The sequence below is a fragment of the Genypterus blacodes genome, unplaced genomic scaffold (assembly GCF_046128005.1).
Source record: "Genypterus blacodes isolate CSIRO-AG114 ecotype Tasmania unplaced genomic scaffold, CSIRO-AGI_Gbla_v1 ptg000056l_1, whole genome shotgun sequence".
Taxonomy (NCBI): domain Eukaryota; kingdom Metazoa; phylum Chordata; class Actinopteri; order Ophidiiformes; family Ophidiidae; genus Genypterus; species Genypterus blacodes.
The window spans coordinates 1683863-1703420 of NW_027466868.1; the positions used below are offsets into that span (position 1 = coordinate 1683863).

General features: G+C 46.6%; 1 protein-coding gene across 3 annotated transcripts in view; it reads right to left on the bottom strand.

Moving 5' to 3' along the window:
- Nucleotides 1-1154: 1154 nt before the first annotated feature.
- The window catches only part of LOC143002385 (rho GTPase-activating protein 6-like), a 56423-nt gene continuing 38019 nt past the window's right edge, over nucleotides 1155-19558 (bottom strand). For 2 of the 3 annotated variants that reach the window (XM_076152459.1, XM_076152461.1), the window contains exons 2-14: nucleotides 17441-17600; nucleotides 14629-14700; nucleotides 11055-11203; nucleotides 10837-10965; nucleotides 10303-10498; nucleotides 10075-10130; nucleotides 8958-9108; nucleotides 8715-8863; nucleotides 6622-6801; nucleotides 5235-5326; nucleotides 4886-5106; nucleotides 4675-4758; nucleotides 1155-3868 (exon numbers count right to left, since the gene is read on the bottom strand). In XM_076152459.1, coding sequence (XP_076008574.1) covers nucleotides 3345-3868; nucleotides 4675-4758; nucleotides 4886-5106; nucleotides 5235-5326; nucleotides 6622-6801; nucleotides 8715-8863; nucleotides 8958-9108; nucleotides 10075-10130; nucleotides 10303-10498; nucleotides 10837-10965; nucleotides 11055-11203; nucleotides 14629-14700; nucleotides 17441-17600 — 2163 coding nt within the window. In that variant the 3' untranslated portion in view covers nucleotides 1155-3344. The remainder of the gene's footprint in view (nucleotides 3869-4674; nucleotides 4759-4885; nucleotides 5107-5234; nucleotides 5327-6621; nucleotides 6802-8714; nucleotides 8864-8957; nucleotides 9109-10074; nucleotides 10131-10302; nucleotides 10499-10836; nucleotides 10966-11054; nucleotides 11204-14628; nucleotides 14701-17440; nucleotides 17601-19558) is intronic. The other variant, XM_076152460.1, reaches the window with a different exon arrangement.

The following is a 19558-nucleotide window of genomic DNA, read 5'->3' on the forward strand; positions in this document are numbered from 1 at the left end:
TTTCCAGCTCTCTGGGGTCCGTGAGGTGATTTAATAAGCTATCAGGCGAGACTAAAGGGAATTAAACACTAAAGCCGCCGGACATTTTTATTCCATTCCCTTTCTTCTCTCCGTCACAGGGTGGTCTGCATCACCGCCTGCTCCGGCTTTCAAAGCTTCTTTCCAGCTCAGAATCGCTCCCACCTGTCACCTGCAGGCCAAATAGCTTGTGTGATCTTCATCGGCATGGTCGAGTGTGTTTCTAACAAAGGAGGAAGAGCAGGGGAATATGTTCCTGCAGCTTGGAGAAGCTCAGGAGCTCCATGTTCTCTGTTTCATTCAGCGACCATCTGAGGTTCTACGCTGACCTCTAGTGGCCTGGTGTGGATATTACACAGCTCTGGATGCCACATCTGACTGCTTAAAGGCTTTCCAAGGTTACAGACAGATTTAATTAAGGGAAATCGCTCACGGAATGAAAAAGATACTCTGGAAAATCAACAATAATTCATTTAATATCGCGCCAAGCCAACACGGACCACTGAAACCGTTCCCCCCAGAGGGACAGGAGACAGATTTTCCATATGAAATTCCATCATTTTTGCGTTTTTGATGACGGTCATTGGAAATTGCCACCTCTGGCACTGAACCCCATAACCTCTGTGAAACACTTAGGTTAAGAAATGACGGTATGATGGTTTGTATGAGTTTCATGCTCGTGAGTCATTTCCATGATCCCACGTGTCTCCGGGCGAGAAATGTTAGACGCCACGATGGGAGCAGCTTTATTTCCCGTTATCTTCCTCTTCTAAAGGGAAACGGATGCACAGACTTGCTGACTGGGCGCCACGTCTGGTTGAACAGAGGAAGAGGAAGAGATGAGTCATCCTCTGCTGTTTTCACTGGCAGACGTCGTACGTTTCAGGTATAATAAGAGGTTGAGGTTTTTGGGAGGAGAGACTCTGATGGAACGCCCGGCTCGCTCTCTCCATTCTGACATTTACAGGCCGGTGAGTCAGAGACACGGAGCCACTTAAGCCTCACATCTCCAGCCAGGAATACATCTGACGGGGTCAAAGGTCAAGCGGGTGACGTCTCTCCCCTGAGACGTTTACATTGGATCATACTGTGCGTTACTACAATGTTCAAACACTACAATAGAAGAAGAGTACGTGTAACATTTATCATGTTTTAATTCCATCATAGCATATTGATGATGACACACAAGTACAAAAGCAAAAATGACGATTCATTACAGCTTGGACCCAGTTAAAACCCCACAAATACATCAACAAAACACCACGGCGCCGGCTCGATTTATAGTGACATCAGCCAGACAAAGACACAATTTTGGGTCAACAAAGGCCATCGTGAATGATTTTGTGTCCTTTTTCTTGAATAGAAACTCATGGGATTCATATATTACAACACTCAGCAGAGAAGCGATACAAATATGTTCACAAAATAAGAGTTAATACAACAAACTCATTAATTTGAGTGTTGAGAAACTGTTTTGGTATTTTTTATTTTTTTTAGATTTACACATTTTCACGTAAAAAGGTGCTTAGAATGCTTCGAGTTTTGCATGTGAATGGAAACTATGCGTGATGTACACTAGATGGCGCCACAGCCTAACCACAAGCTTTCTCACGCTTGCGGTTCCATTGTTCCCTCAAATTCACAAAACACAGAGAAGATGTGTGACATTATAGCCATTTAACACCGAGGTGACTTAAAACGAGCAAATATCCCAACACGATGTGAGGAAATGTGAAATATTTGCCAGCAAATACCCACAATAATACCATATAAGAGAAGACGCCATGGGTAATAGGCTATATTAGGAAATTCATATACATCATTTTAACCATCTTGGGTGTCCAAATGCAGGCTTTGGGGCAGAGTTACTGCCGTCAGAGGATAAGATAATAGATTGATTAATGCAAACTTGTTGGTTTTAAACATGAATTGCTGGCAAATATCCAAAAAAAACAGTCTTACAGATGTGTGATTCTTTTTTTAAAATCAACTTTATGATGCAAAGACTTCATTCCCTTAACTTATAGAGAAATGTGTGTGTGTGTGTGTGTGTGTAGGTGTGTGCGGCCAAGATTATACTTCCATTTTTACGTACACATTTTGACAAAGGTGCGTTACATCACGTATCCACTAGAGGGCAACGTGAGTGCACAAACACAAATCACACCATTTTGCGCGACTACGACGGTTTTCACGTTGACAATACTGCCCCCAGAGTTTATTCGGGTACCGCAACATGCGCATGCGCGGACATAAATCTCCAAAGCTGAAATGCTTCATAAACACGAATTCTGAATGGAATCCGCGTAGCTGTACGATAAATATCCTGACGTAAAGGAAACAAACTTTGGCAAGAGAACATGAAAGCAAACATATAGCCGAGTGCTTTACCATAAGTATTTTAAAGAAAGTGAAGCATTTTACATTCAATATAACAGACGGAACAGCAGTCTGACACAAACATCACCACGACTGCCTGTTAAAGGACTGACATACTTTTAGGTAGATTCACAAAGTATATACTTTACATGTACATTTACATATATATTGTGTATGCATATGTACAAAACAGTTAAACATTACTTTACCTTGACCAAAAGTCGACGTTTGATCTTCACGCGCGGCTGTGGCTGAGCTATGCGACCGCGACGCACACAGAAACTCATATAGCAGCAATTACCAATGCGTACGTTCTAGCGTTGGGGCGGTCAAACGCAAATATCGGAGAAAATGAAAATGTCAGACAAAACTAACGCTGTTTTCCTATAATCTGCCACGTGTGTGAAGAGCAATCGCACAGCCACGGTAGCATTCTGAGGAAAAGGTAAAGAAAGCGTTGAGGTATTTCTCGAGGGTGGTTTTTTTTGTTTACTACATCACTGGGAACACGTAGGGGGAATTTGTAGCGTCCATACAAAAATACTAGTGGCTCTTCAATGTAAAAGTCTGTACAAGGCAGCAGCTGCACACGTAAACAAACACCGCAGCGATAAGACACAGGGAGAGACGGGACGGGGGAGGGAGAGGATGTAGGGAGGTGGAGAGATGAGGTGGAGGGGTTGATCAAAGGAGAAGGTGAGAAGGAGTGATTGTCATCGGGGTTTAACGTGTTCTGATCCAAAGAGGACTTAAAGTGATGGAGATTTAACAAAATGTAAAGAATTTGGGGGAAATTACACCCGGATAAGGTCTCTGACAAGTTTGGCGTGACATCTGCTGTCCACTTACCTGGTCTGGACTCAGTGACCTAGTTTAGATGTAACTTCCCTGAGAATCGGTACATTTTGAATAAAGCATCACTCGACATCAGAGTTCTTGGTCCGCGCTCACACCAGCGTCTCTGGCAGAGTGTCCGCATTGTCCGACGACAGCAGCTGCCAGATCTGCCAGCGGTCCCTCTGCCAGTCCTGCCACTCGGGGCTCAGCGGCGTCATGTGTGCCTCCGTGGTGGAGGCCGAGTTTGTCTGTGCTGCGTTTTGCCTGGTGGCCTGCAGGGGGGGCAGGACAGCTGATGTTTGTGAACCCGCCAAGCGATGTTGGGCGTTGTAAGGGGGGGGAACCTGGAAGCTTCCCCGCTGGAGGCCCTGCGTGCCGCACATGGGTCCGCCTGATTGGTTGTTGAGGTGTGACGTCACCGAGGGGTGGAGTTTGAGCTGCAGGCGCGGCCTCTCCTTCTCCGCGGGAGGGCTGGTGCACACCCGGGTCACGGGCGGGTGGGACCTATACTCCGTGTTGCCGGGCACAGTCCGAGTCCGTCGTACCGCCGACTGCTGCCTGCCATCGCCGTGGAGCCCGTCGAGACCCTCCTGAGAGCTGCGGGAGCTTCCCTCCGACATGTTGCCATGGGAACCTGGAAAGAGAAGATCAACAACAGCAGTGGAATTCATTATTTTTAATGAACCCATAAAAAACATTGTCAAGGAGCATGGACAGTACTGGAGTCAAGCTGCTCCCCGTGATGACGTCAACAAGCAGAAAAGCTCCAACATATTCATCTTTACTGAGGTTTCATCAAAACACAGAAATAAAATCAAACCATGACTCCTTTTGCTTTTGTGAGGTAAAGTGCTGCAACCTGCAGCAGCTGCCCAACGCCCGAATCTCAAAAGCTCCTGGTTTTTCCATCCAACCCGTCAGTAAATTACAGTTAAACAGCTCCAACTGGCGTCCCAGGTGCAAATGAATGTCTCATTAGATGGAAGAAGATGAATGGAGACCTGCAGGGTTTTGGTTCCTGAGGACCAAACGACTTAAAGATTTCACCTTAAACACTTCATGCTGCTCTCCGGTCCTCAGCTCCACACTACACACTGATAAAAGCCGGTACATGCTGTGCTGTGGACTCGTACTTCTGTGTGCTTGTTGTTATTGACAAACTGTGAATAATACCAAATGTGCAGAGGGATGGGAATCAAACTGCACATTTCTTTGCTTTACAAATTGTACAAAACACAACCGCAGAGTGTGATGACGAGGCGTTTAGGTGTTTGTGTTGTGGTTTCTAGCAGTCCGGTCCAGTAGAGCAGCTCTGTTTGCCGCTCTGCCTCTCTGGTCTTTATTGCAGAGGACCTGGAAGTCCCCTTAACCATCCGTCCTCTTTGTCGTGACTATTTTAGGAACAGAAACCTGCAGCCCTCCAGCCTGGGATCAATTTACCTGCATAAGTTTGGTCCTTGAATGCTGGTTTCAGAGTTGAGTGCCACGTCCCCCAAATGTTAGCGTGCTCCTCAGATATGGAGTCTGACGGAGGCCAAAGAGAAACCACATTACGCCAAGAATCACCAGCCAAGTCCAGATGAAGTCCTTCCTGTTCAACTGAGATCATTAACGGCCTTTTCTTTCAGCTCTTTAACCCTTTCCGGCTCACCTTTGGCAGCCCAGCTGTCGGCGCCGTGCTCGCTGCTCCAGCCGGACACCTGTCCCACCACCGTGTACTGCTCAGGGACCAGTTCTCCTCTGCGCTCGCTCAGGACGGGGGAGTTGTTGTCGTACGGGGACACCTCACCGCTGGACACCTTGTTGGAGTCGCTGGAGGAGCGGCGCTCGCTCAGGGCGAAGGGCTCCTCCGGCTGCAACAGGTCCGGACTCCTGCGGGGGAGCGTGGACAAAACCAGGGATGAGAGACGGGAACATGCTGAAAGGCTGGAGTGGAGTGGAGTTGAGTGGAGTTGAGTGGAGTAGAGTGGGCGGAGTCAATTAGGATGTCTGCAACTCACTGCGATGCTTTTTGCCTCAGAAGGTAGTCCACCACGTCTGGATCCGTCTCCAGCAGACTCATCAGAACCTCATTCTGCAGATCAGGAGGCACCTGAAAATCAACAAAGACATCTCAAGGTGAAATGAAGCTTTGGATCAAATCTCTGCGTTTAACCGGCAGCCATGCCGAGGCAGAGAACCAAGTCCAGGTCTACTTCCTCCTGCAGGGCCCTCTGGCTCAGGGGCTTGGGCAAGGGCAAGGGCAGGAGCATTGAGTTGGCAGACGTAGGAAGTACAATCAATCTTCATACAGGAAGGACCAAAGGAATATGAACCCAGGACCTTTCTGCTGTGAAGTGAAATCAGCTTTACGATCAAACTATGAACCTTTAAACCCCCAAATTTAACCAATCAATCAATCTCGAGCATGAAGACAGTTACAAAACAACATTGAGATTTCATTCATGTAACTTCATCTGCTTCTATTCACCATTGATGCAGAGAGTTAGATCCAGCTCAATGCAATTTACGGCTCTGCGCTGGTTTTACTGTAGGAATGTCAACCCCCCCCCCCCCCCCCCCCCCCCCACACACACACACACACACACTCCCCCTGCCCCCCCAGGCAGCAGGTTACAAAACATCTCGGTATAAGGTTTCAGACCTGAGTTGACCTGGACCGCCTGTCTTCACCGCAGAGAAACTCCCAGAGAACAAAGACGGGAACAAAACAAGCAAGGAGGCAGTAATCCCTGAGAGATCCTGACCCCCTCTGACGCATCGCCGTCTGAGAGATTTCATCCCGGACTTCTGCGCTTTACTTTTTTCGGGAAGAACAAGAGAGGAATCCGATGTTCTGTAATAGACGATGACGGCAATGACCTCCACCTTTCTAGTCCAATTAACTCTGCGACATATTCCAGGTATTACTCTGCGTTACCTCGAGCCGGTGAGTCCCTTTGGCTCCGGCTCATGGCGTTCCTCGACGCGTAGGACTAGCAAATATCTGAAACGGCTGGCTTACTACGGCCTCTCTGCTTCTATTCTCCCACACAAAAACACTCCTACTCGTCCATCTGTCTTCTTTCACGCCGTCTGGCCTCCTTTCACGCTTCCTTTGTTGCTCCTGTCTGTTCCTGTTTCCCTAGCCATCTTTCTTCTCTCTGTCACTTTGATTGTTTGGATGTTTGAGCTTCTCTTACAGGTCTGTTGGTCTTTGATCCTTGGATGGATCCATGAGCTCCTCAATATGAGGCTCTACGCTCAGTTTAGATACAAATATGTTCACCACCGCCTCGGAAGTGTTTACATGTGACCTTTGACCCTGAAACCTCTGTATGTTTTCATGGATCTCTGTCTTTTAGTTACTTCCAGATACCTTCTCACATCGTTTCGCTCGTGACTGACCATGAAGAGCGTCTGGTAGCTGGCGATCATCCTCTGCAGCACGGCGATGACGGCGGTGCTCTCCTCCGCCCGTGCCGAGCTCTGCACGCTGAACTCCTTGTCCGAGCTCTTCTGCTTGTGGAGCAGATTGGGGCCAAAGATGGTGGCCAGGTTCAAGGAGGTCATTTTGTTCCCCGTCATCTGCAAAAAACATGGAGGAAAAACATGGATTCAGTAAGACCACAAGCATGAGGTCGCTATTCAGGGCCCAGAATTCCTTTGTCAGAATTCCTTATTCTCTGTACCTTTGTGTTTGTTCAGGACCTAAAAATACTTCAGAACTTTCTGTGCGTCAGGGAAGGCAAGAGACGTCACTGTTGTGCCGCAATTACACAACCCGCTGAGACGTTTCCTCGCCTCTCTCACATTTCATCCTCACTTCCTCTCCTTCCTCCTTATCTTTCTCTTCTCACTTTACCCTTTCGTTGCGACAGGGCAACGCCAAACATCGCAGTGTCCGCCGGTTCCTAGCGTACCTGCTAGGGTTGGGCGATGGTGCGCGTCCTCCATAGCATTCTTTTTTACTTCTCCCTGCCTAAAATCTGCGTTCATTCCTTCCCAAATTCCTCCTTTTCCACTCCCAGCCTCAGCGGAGCGTTGGGAGCGGCGAATGCCAAGAAAGCGCCGATCACGCCCCGAGTGCCGATCGCTCAAACTTCCTGTCACGATCTCGGACGCAGACACAGGAGATATGAAGCGCTGAAGGCAGATCGTCAAATCTCCACACACCCACGCACTTACAGAAACACGCAACTCTCTAACCGCAAACAGTCGTGCCAAAGGGAGTGTACGGGACAGGAAGGAGGTAAAGCACGACATCGCTGAGGCCATGCAGCGCTGTGATCACTGATGATGATGATGATGTTATTCGTGCTGTTTTGATCAGTCAACACAACATATTAAGCGGAAACTTTCTTAGCAGAGCAGAGAAATTAACGATCCTGCAGAGTTCAACAAGTGGCCTCCGTAGAGCGACTTCAAAGCCTTTGTAGTAGATCAGTCAGCCTCATTCAGTCACTCTATACTGTGATCTTCGTCTGGAAAGTGAGACGTGTAGACGGATTTGCTGAGTTCCTGTGAGTTTGGATTAAGCTGTTCATGAGAGGAAGTGCGGCAGGTGAGGAAAACATGCAGATGGTTTACAGTCTCAGTCATAGTCACGTTGAACAGGTATGTAAACACGTCTAACCCTGTGCACTGCTAAGGATTCCATGACAACCCCAGCGCTACTTTATGTGTACTGTGTAATTACTGTGATTGCTGGAAATTAATAACTGTGATTGTATTGTTCTTGTTTCCGTCTGTATGATTCTTTGGCACTCAACTAGTTCCGCATACTTCCACCTACAGACACCATTCAGACACCAAGATGTTTTTGCCCATTCAAACCTCTTTCAATCTCCTTCCGGCACTTTATGTCTTCAGGTCGTTCTAACTTCTTCATACTTTCAGAAGGAGAAAGAATTCAAACATTTTTTCCGGCCTTCAGCCTTCAGACAACCATTCAGGGTTTTTCAGACTTTGAACTCTCAGCTTCAACTCTTAATAACGTCCACAAACTTCTTTATTTTTCACTGAGGTGGACATTTTGTGCACTTCTTGTTGTCTACATGTTTTTATTCCTTATTGATTTAAATATTTAAAGTTAAATTCACCAATTGCTGTTTGATTTCTTTATTTTATTATTGCTTGATTTATTATTAATCCAGAAAAGTTGTTTCACTGCACGTTGCACACATGTAACCATGTGTGTGACAAATGAAACCTTTGAATCCTGGATTACATCGTTTACACTAATGGTGTAACCCAAATTATTGCCCTAAACGGATTAGAGATTAGAAGTTAAACGCACTGAGCCGTAGCCACCGCACTTGGATTGTGAGGACCTTCAGCTGTGAACGTTTAAGGCTTGACAAGTGTGAGGAAATATGTGTGTACATACCAGTGACACACACACACACAGACTGATCAGCGCACTGGCATTTCTATCTGTTAGTTGCATCTTATCATACGTGTGGCGAAGTTTCTTCCTCACTTCGAGGACAGTCACTGACCTCCTGTCCTTCTTTCTCCTGCCGGTCGTGAGCGTGGTCGGCCACGGTGGACAGGAACTCCAGGAGGCGGTGAAGAGTGTCACTGTTGCATGCTGGGAGCAGATAGAGGAGGAGCTGAGTCACGCTCTGCTGCTCGTCTGAGTCCAACACTGAAACAAAGACGCAAAGTGGTCCAATGAGAGAGAGGAGGAGGAGGGCGAGGACGGAGGAGGGGGGAGAGGGGAGAGGGGTGAGGACGCTTACAGGTGGTGCTGATGAAGGCGGTGTAGAGCTCCTTGGTGAGGAGGGGGTCGGGCATGTCCCTGAGGAACTCCTTGAGCAGCGCCGCCACATCGTGGACGCTGTGCTCCTCGTCCAGCTGGATGTCGACCCCGCGGTCGAACTCCTCGCGCAGCTGAAGGAGGGAAGAAAGAGAGGAAGAGGAGGATTCACACACACCCTCTGCACAAAACAATGGAAATTATGTTCTCCACACACCCACACCCACACCGCCGCACTTCCTGTTGGCCCACCAAGTGACCCGCTACACTCCCAGAGTTCAAACCAGCTCTACCAGTCAGAAATCTTCATCTCATCTGCAATCTGACCCCTGGACGACCTCCACAGGATTAAGCGATCTTTTGTTCAACTTTTTCACGTCGCATACGCCGCTAATTAAGCTAATAAATTCTTATGTCAAGCTCAATTGGCGAACGTATAAATGTTGATGCTGGCTTGTATCAACAGAGCCGAGCAGAGAACGCAAAATGGAGATTTTCATTTGTCACACAAACTGTTTCATTGGCAGTTTACAACAGAGATGTTGTGTTATAAACACACACGGAGGTAGAACTGTCAGAGTATAATTCATACGCTAACACCGCCAACCGATTCGAGAGGTTTCGTGCGGTAAAAATGTTGATTGTAGCCGAAATCAGTGTTAATATTGAATCCAAAGCGGACAAAAGGATTTTAAAGCGTGTCCAGGCACCTCGGTGTGACTTTACACTTTAAATAAAGTTTGACCTGATTTAACTTGACTACCGTGTGAAAATAAACCTGCAAATTTCCCTCCATTGCCACTGAGCCACAGTTAAGGATCTGCACGTGTGTAAACAGAGCAGCAGGTTATATAAACTCTATGATCCTTACCCCTGTGTATACATGCATATATGTATAAATGCATGTGATATATTGTTTATATGTATGCTTCAGTCATATTTTCTATACTTTGTGTTGATTGATAAACAGTAGGCGTAGCATTCCACTTATGCTTACTTATATCTGACTTTGCTGAATTCACAAATGGAAGAGGGAATCTCTTGATCTACCGGAACATTTTGAGGTTTTAATGTCAACGAAGAAGTGAGAGAACATTCACCTGTCGCACTCGTTTCTTGGAGCTTCCCACTCTGAAGATCCCCACAGTCTGCAAACCTGAAGCAAGGACAAGGAACTAAAGATTAACTGATGAAAACAAACAAACAAAAGTTCAATATGAATGAGTGTTAAACCGAAGTGTCTCTATGTCGGGGCCATCATAGAAAGGATCCTTCTGACAGAAACTCTGAAACAGTTTCACTGCAGTAATGTGTGTGTCTGTATTCACCGTGTTTCTCTATTTGCTGGCAGCAGCTGTCGACCACCCGGGGCACCTGGCGGTAGATGGGGTTGAGACTCAGCCTTTTGTCACGGTGCTTCTCCTTTTTGCTGGGCGTCTCGGCGGGCAGAGAGAGCTGCAGCGCCTCCAGCAGACGGGACTGGTTGTCGTCCAGGTCTGTGATGGAGTCCACTGACATGCCGCCCTAGAAGCCAAAGGATTCTTATCACTACGTGTTCCAGACGAGCAGAATCGGCTTCAGTTGACCACACAAACACGTCGCTCTCATTCCACACATTAAGCAATGAATAAAGACAGAGAAATGCAAATTATCTCAATTTTTATCATGCTGTCCTGTTTTAGCGGTGACTTTTTCGCGTCTCCGACTTTAAAGTGCAGCCCTGGCTGACCAAACCATGCAAACTAACTCTATGGATGAAGAACGACTTATCCACGAACACCAAGTAGCGGATAACAATAATGACAAGTGGAATCTGTGTTAGCTGTGACATGACAGGGATGAACAGTAATAACAAGTCCCACCCTGCGACGCGCCCGTGGTGCGGCCTCGGGTGTGTTGGGCGACGGCGACTCATTGGCCGTCTCAGATGTGGAGCTCAACGAGGAGTTGCTGCTCGACAGCTCCTTGTTGGACGGCCGCTTGGTGGCAAACTGCAGAGAAAGAAGATCAAGGAGTGGCAGTTTAAGGGAGAGTTTGGACAGACAAGCCCAGAGATTGATAGATGGATCAATCGATGTACCTGTAAAATGGAGGAGACGAGGTCAGAGGAGTCCTTGTGTTCCTCGCGATGCGGGGGGTCCTGGCGAAAACTGTCCTGACGCTGCCGGTGGGTTCGATCATTCGCAATGACCTGGGACAGGGGAATACTGAAGGCCTGGGGATTGTACTCTGAAAGAGAGAGGGAAGAGGAGGAGGATGAGACGAGGAGGAGGAAGGGGTCAAAATGAAAGAAAGGAGCATCAAAAAATAAGCATCAACAGGCCTCCAATTAAAACCTTCTATCCCATACCATAAAAGCACACACACACATGTTTACCATCTCAATTAGAAATCTGAAAGCTTAGCACATAAAGCTGTTTTCCAAAATAAGACATCACAGAGATCCTGCAAAACATTCCAAAAGCTTTGATGACAGCCATCCACCAGCAACATCAAGTCGCTTTCATACAAACATTTTCCTTGTTTAAGCTTCCAGAAAAGACAGAACGCTGATGTTTTTGGTGACAAGTTATAAGAGCTATTCTGCTTTGGGAGGGCGAAAATGTGGTCGAGCAAAACCACGACCAACTGCTGATGCAGATTGGAGCAAAACGGTCGTGACATGCGATGGATGTGGCGGATAAAAGCCTTTAATTGAATTTTTGATGATTTACAGTTTTTGATGAATGCCGGCCTGAAGCACAAAATGATGTCATCTTCAGTCAGCGAAGTCTTCCATGCACGGGACGCGTTACAAAGGGTCCCATGGTCTGATTTCAATCAGGGATCTATAGCAAACCTGCGTGCTTTAATGTGCAATAAAAGACACGTAGATTCTATTCTACAGCACCACTGTGCACGCTAAGTAGAGATGGGCTGGCTATGGTGCTGACAACATCACACATTTCAGTGAAAACTTGGTCGCTGACATTGCTTTTGCTGTCAATTGGAGAAATCTGGAGATACTTGGTGTAAATGTTCAGCTCCACAAGTCTATGGATCCTTTTCTTCCAAAGCGCAAAGGCCTCTGAATCATTAGGGTCAAGGGTCAAGTTCGGATGTACATTTCTTGACACCTGAAGTTGGCAACATATTGATTTAAGACCTGAACTTCAGAGCAGGGTGGAGGAGAGGAGAGATGGTGTCATACAAGACCATAGTGGCCTGAACGCTCCAGCCAAGAGATGAGAAAAAACAGTGTGTGTGTGTGTGTGTGTGTGTGTGTGCGTGCGCGTAGGTGAGAGAAGGCCAAACGCATTTTTGCATTCCACAAGTGAATCATTTTGTTTCGTGAACGACATGACTGCTAACATCATGACAAGACGAATTTGCTCTGCCACCTCACAACGCAAGCTGGGTTATGTAACACACACGCACACACAGTATATCTGGATTGCATAATGTAAAGCTATTTTTCTGACATAATGCAGAGTGATCCAGTACGCAGTCATGGCCAAACCTCATTAATCTGGCTTTCACCAACGTCAGACTTCCATAAATCTACATTTTTCTGGCCTTTTGAGTCAATAAAGCTTCTTGGGAACAATAGTTGTGGCTTTCAGCGCTGTTTTTTTATAACCATTTTTATCCACGTATGCACAGCGTGTTTATATTAGCTGGACGAGTTCTCCGTCCGTTCAGCAGTAAATTATTCTTACATCAAACTTTGGTTTTAATGAGCGTGAACGGGGCCAGATGGGCGGAGTTTACTGCACAGGACAATTTATACAATACTGTGAGATAATCTGGTACTTAAAGCAGATTACTGCAGTTTGAATGAGGTTTGGTTACAACATGTGCAGCTCAGATTACTGTGGCTTCATCAAAGAGCACAGAATGTTCCTTTAATCACTGCTCTCCTTCCGCACTTTGGATCTTCTCACACTTAGTGTGCTTTCACACGCATTTTTCCTCTATTGTTCTGATCGTTTTGAGAAGTATCAACACTCAGGACACACAGCAAACAAGTGAGCCGGAGCTTCAAAGTGAACCCTGGTACAGTTCATAGCTGTGGGGACATGTTTTTATAGAGGTCGTGACCAAAGTGATGGACAGGTCTATTACATAACGTATGTAAGAAGAATACAACAAAAAACCCTAACATTTTTCCCATTTTACCACATTTGTACTTTTTTTTGACATTTTACTGTATTTTATTTTTTTGCATTCTATTTAATTTATTCTATTTTAATTTATTATTGTATTTATTTCATTTACCATATTTTTTGTTATCATTTTATATTTTATTTATCATATTTTACTTATTATTTCAGTTTATATTTCAGTTGATCGTAAAAACTTGTTTTTATATGGGGACCGTTTCAGAACTAGCAAAACTAGCTGCTTCTAAGAAACCATAAGGGATTCATTACATAGCCCGATCCGACCTTTAATCTAATTTTAGTCCCCAAAAATGAAAGTCTGGACAAAAATAGACAAAGCCATTAGTTTGAGTTATAAGAAATCACAAAAGGAACCTCCCTCATAATCCCTCAGCAGCCTACTGTTGTTTTTACATTAAAAAAGCTCTACTTTCGTGTGACTCTGTTATCGTTACACAGGTTGACATTCTTAACATTTCATCGTCGTCCGTCTGTTAATGGAGAAACTGCAAACTGTGCAGGAATCATCTTTGTTTACAGCACGAGAGTTTTCTCACATGCCCACATTCTGTAACATCAGCAGCCGCTTTGTTATGAGTCTGATAGGGAAAACTGATTGTCTCTGATCTCTCTCTCTCTGTCTCGCTTTCTCTCTTTCTTTCTTTCTTTCTTTCTGTCTTTCTGTCTGTCTGTCTGTCTGTCTGTCTGTCTGTCTGTCTGTCTGTCTGTCTGTCTGTCTCTCTTGTCCCTCTCTCTCTCTCTCTTTTTTCTCTCTTTGTGCTTTGCTGCTTCAGTCCCCTTACAAGGAGAAGCTCCACTTCAGCTAAATTTAGATGGCCGAGCCCAGCAAACAGAAAAGTGTTTTTATAACCTCGTTGTTCACCTGCCTGAGGGGAGGAGACCACAGAGAGACCTCCTGTCTGTGACGCAGGGAGGAGGGAGGGAGAGAAGGAGAGAAGGGGAGAGGAGACCACAGAGACCTCCTGTCTGTGATGCAGGAAGGAAGAGAGAGTGGAGGGAGGAAGGTTGAGGGAGAGAGAGAGGGAAGGAGAGAGGGAAGGAGAGGGAAAGAGGGAGAGAGGGGCTGAGACCACAGAGACCTCCTGTCTGTGATGCAGGAAGGAAGAGAGAGTGGAGGGAGGAAGGGTGAGGGAGAGAGAGAGGGAAGGAGAGAGGGAAGGAGAGGGAAAGAGGGAGAGAGGGGCTGAGACCACAGAGACCTCCTGACTGTGACGCAGGGAGGGAGAATGAGAGAAAGAAAGAAGGAAGAGAGCATAAGACAAACGCTGAGGAGAGTGAGACAGAAAGAGAGCGGGAGGGGGAAAGACGAGAAAAACACAGAGAGAGAGTAAGGAGACTGGTTAGAGACAGAGAGCGAGGGGAGAGGAGAGAAAGAGAAAGAGAGAGAGAGAGTGAGAGAGAGAGAGAGAGAGAGAGAGAGAGAAAGAGAGAGACGGAGAACCCTGTGAACTATTAGAATGTGAGCTTGTGGTGTGTAAGAACTGGCCGTACCTTTGTCTTTGCTCTTCTCCTTGGCTAAAGAGTCCAGCTTCCTCCTCAGAGACTTTTTCCTCTTCTGTCCATCTGCAAGAGGAAGAAGCGAGGAAGTGGTGAGGAGCAAATATGGTTTCCATTATGTCAAATCTTCTGCATCTTATCGCTCTAATTCTATCTAATAAGCTCATGTCGGGAATGCAGACGTTAATTACACACAGGGGAAAGTCGCCATGTGAACTCAAATCCGTTTTACCCAAACGCCACTCACATTAGTCAAATCGAGGCCGTCACATTAGTCAACCTTAAAATATTCAGATTAAATCATTACACCCTTTATCTACAGTGGCTACACGTGATAAGAGCAGCTGTGACTTACTGTGGATACTGGCAAATATTGACTTTGTTGGGCCATATTTGGACATCTATAGACTTTCTTGGCTTGGCCTCCATGTGAAAGAAAAGGTGGATGTCAACAAGTACGGGACAACGTATTGTTAGGGGACAATTACCTTGGAACAAACACACCTGGCTATTATATCAGAAGAAGAAGAATACAGCTCATAGTGCAGCAGACACTCCTGGAAATCCATAGAATTTGTAAGTAAAAATGCATAAAAGAGCACTGCTACGAGGGAGAATCATTTCAATGTGTAAATATGACTTTAAACAGCTTTCACGCTTGATTTATTAGTTAGTTTCAATCAGTTTCATACACATCTCTGAGTTCAGCTGGACCTTAGTTGCGTAACGTTACGGGACTGATGCAGCAGTGACAATGGCAGGGAACAAAGGGTTAAATAAATGCAGATAAGTCATCGAATATAAAGTACCGGCGAGCAGCCAATAGTTGATGGCCTCTAATTTCCTCTCAATCCTGAGGGATCACAGGGCAACGACATCAGTGTTGACTTTATAAAGCACTCATCTTGTGTCTCCCTCGCCTTCTCCAAACACACAAACCTGATGTAACACAATCGGCAAAAATTGAAACCAAGAACACCATTTGCCCTCCAAATGCCGTCCGTGAGCGTCACGAGCAGAGGAACGCCACTTTGTCAGCCGTCAACATGATGAATGGCTCTCGAATTCGCTGATTAATGACCAGGAAGTCGTGGAAGACGTGGCAGACAGACAGAAGCAGAGAGGAGACAGGAAACCGTCTCGTCTCCGGCCAGGAACGTCAAACCGGTGGAAACCTCAGTGACTTCTAATGCTAATCCTTTGGTCACGCGCTCGCCGTTATGTCCAAGGCGTCTAAATGCGACCAAGCTGAAGTCTTTAAATCATTTTCAACTGGTTCAGCCAGTACTTTGCCATGATCTTCTGGTTTAGCAACCCCAGTATGAACCCCAGATGTTCCCTTTCAGCTGTATCAAATGAGTCACTTGTGGGGTTCAGGGAAATTCTATCCAGCTCCCACAACCTGCTTTGTGGTAAGCGCTCCCCGCTTACGTCAAGGAGCAGGTTGAGTTTCCCTACGTGTGGAGCCATCTCCAAAAACACTGCGCTTTGGAAACGCAGCAGCACGCTCTCTCAATAATCAATTTATTGGTAGAAACGTGCGGTGGCAGCAGGAGTGTGAGAGCTGTGACGAGAGGGAGTGAGGAGGGTGAGTGTGTGGGGGTGTGAGGTCGAGTGAGAGAGAAAGCAGATGTTATGATGGAGAGTGAGGGAGAAGGAGGGCGAGAGGGGAGAAGCCTGGATAGGAAATGGTTTGGATTTTTGACAGATGGCTCCCAAAGCCCTGCGGAAATCCCCCGGCCCTCTAAACCTCCTCGCCTTGACTCCTCGCAATTGTGAAAACCGTCTGACGAATCTCTGCTGCTTTTGTCCGTCTCCTCGCGCCCCCGTTCTCGTCCTTCCCTTTTCTGCGGTCACGCTTTTGTTTCTCGGCAACTGACCCCTGATGGATCTCACTGGCAAATATGAGGAGCAGCGGGGCGAGGGGGCCCGCGTTAGTCGCTCTGAAACGCCGCTCGCGACGCACACGCGGTTTGAAATATTTCCCTCGCTCGCACATGGCGGCCGTCAGGGGCTCTGGAATTCATAAGCAACACAGACGAGTGCGTATTAAATCATGCTGGGGAGAGGTTTAACCTTCAGATGGAATGCAAGGCCCTGGATACTCCACCGGCTGTTGCATGTACCACAATGCAAGGCACTTCTATATGGTCCGGTGAAGAAAGGCTGCACCCTGTACTATACATTCTCCTTCAAGCACAAACTGAGCATAATAAAGCCACGCAGTTGGTCAACATTGAGTGGGATTATGTATTTGTAGTATTTACATGATAGATAGAAAAAGAGAGAGAGAGAGAGAGATTTATGGGGCATTTGAGGGCACACGGTATCTCAAAGCCACTTCTGATTTTGTGTCCATGGCGAGCGGCGGGGTGACTGCCCTCTGCTTCAGCTGCAGCGGAAAAGGAGTCGCGCGCCGTTAGGAGAAAGCGGCCGCACAGGAAGCAGCCGATCCCTCTGTCAAGTGTGGTTTACATCCAAAATTTGTGTGTTGTCACAACTTCCCTAAACACAGTCCACATGAGTTCCCTTAAATACACTTGAGGGATGTGGTCAGAAACCTCGTGCCTTGTACACTTTGTACGAGTTTCAAGAGGTCTAATGCAAATGCAGCGAATCTGTATTTTAGCTTGCAAATGGGATTTAGTGAATCGCAGCAGCTGCAGATTTCAGCTGTCACATATATTGTTTTTGGCAAATTCTACCAAAGCCTGACATGAGCTGGACGGCGCTGTAGAAGTAAATCCTACCCATCCGGACATAAAATGACACGGCTGGACTCTGTGTTACACACGCGGGTTCCCACCTTTTGGCATGGTGATCTGACAGCCCAGGTCATAGTCCTGGTGTAAGCGGTTGAAGGCCACCTCCTGCAGCCGGGCCCTCTCAAGCTCCGACAGGCTCTGGATGGCGACTGGCATCAGACGCACGCTCCGCCCCGACAAGCTGCTCCAGGTGAAATCACCCTGAGGAGACAAGATCAAATAACGGTTAAGATGTATGAGGACACGTCTCCAGCGTAACATAAGGAGAGATAACAGGTTATGTAACATTGAACATCTGCTGGCAGCTGCTGTGAAGGTGCAAGGCGTTTCAATATTCACCAAAATGTCTCCTGGTCCCACATGAATTGAATAGTAATGGTTAATTTTCAAAAAAATGTATGCAATCTTGGTGGTCTCCAGGATTCTACATTGTAACCTATAGAACAGTCCAATATAAGGCAGAGATAATGCATTGTTGTGTCCTCACTGTGAGGGGCAACCGAGGACATCCGCCAGCACTCCAATGACCTCACACTGATGAATATACAATACAATCTCCACACTTAAAGGAATAGGCGTACGAATGCATAGCACATGTTGGGGAGGAGATATGGTTAGTGTCGAGCCTGGGTGTCTCACAGACGGAGAGACAAGGGCCTTGTTTGCTGCGCGGCTCGGGAATCGAATTCAACCGGACGGAATGAATTTAGATGCGGATTCCCGACTCTGTTTTTGATGAATGTGCGGTCACACATTCCTGTGCGTCTACGGAGAGGAGAAGGAGGTCAAGGAAGAGGGAGAGGTGAAGAGAGGAGACGCAGCTCTCAGTTCATCTGATGTCTTATCCAGACACGGGGCTTACAAGTGTACACCAACATGTCTGTGTTTAGACAAACTGAACCTGCGACCTGCCTGCAGAGAGAGAGAGCAGCCAATATATGTTTAAATCATGGACAAAATGCTTCTTGAATGACGTCTTCCCTCCCTGAAGAGTTCTTCAAGGGTACGATCTCGACTCCTGCAAACTGCAATAATTACTTATAATAATTTAATAATTTCAGGAGTTCAAACTGGACCTTTTTCAGCACCCTTGATGTCATATTTCAGCCCATGTAGAGACACTTATGCACATCCTTTACAGTGTCTTTAAAGTGTGCAGCAGCTGATCCTTACTAGCCGCACTTCATTCAAACAGCTGCTGACTGATGTATGTCATCGAAATGAGTAAATCTCAGATGACGGCTCGGACTTAATGACGATCACATAACCACAGCAACGCAACTATTATCCACGAGATTTGCACAAACTCGTTCGTGATTACGCAACAGAACCATCATGCAGCTAATGGAGGAAAACAAGATGTGGACGTAGGCGGCCTGGAGCGCCACATGAGTGTGTGTGTGTGCGTGTGTGTGCGTGTGTGTGTGCGTGTGTGTGTGCGTGTGTGTGTGTGTGTGTGTGTGTGTGTGTGTGTGTGAGAGAGAGAATCGGTCACGTTTCTTTGGCTGTGCAGAAAGAGTCCAATGCAGCGTTTGGTAAGCCGAGTCAAAGCCCCGCTGTTTGTGTGTGCGCCATTCCTTATCGCTGGCTGAGGAAAAACCTTTTCCCCTCCTGCTTGACCTCACACACAGCTTGAGGGGTGCACACATGCCCGCCGTACACACACACACACACACACACACACACACACACACTGCAAAAGAAAAGACAAACAGTTGGAAAAGTTAAATGAGAGGCCCCTCCCTCCTCATTGGAGCTGGTGCTGCCCAGCAGGACCTGTGAAGGGGATGGATGAGCTTCGCTTCTCGAGTGTCGACCCACGAAACTGCGATGGAATGTTGATCAAAGGCTGAGGGGGCAAAATAACTGCTAGAGTCGCTGCTGGACTCCAGCTACAGTGAGCTGAAAACCAGCCAGGCTTTAGAATGCAAACAATTCACTGTGATTTGCTGCCATGCGTGAATTCATTGTCTTGCTTTACACTTTAATATGCAGTATGTTTTGATATAGAAGGAGCCAACATGTATAAACGTGTCTATTAAATGTATAGATGTTAGGGGAACGGTATCATCAGTGGGGATTATAGTGGAATAAACCACCAATCAGGAGGCCAATGAGCAACGCTGAAGGGGTAAATTCCACATTTATCACTTGTTATG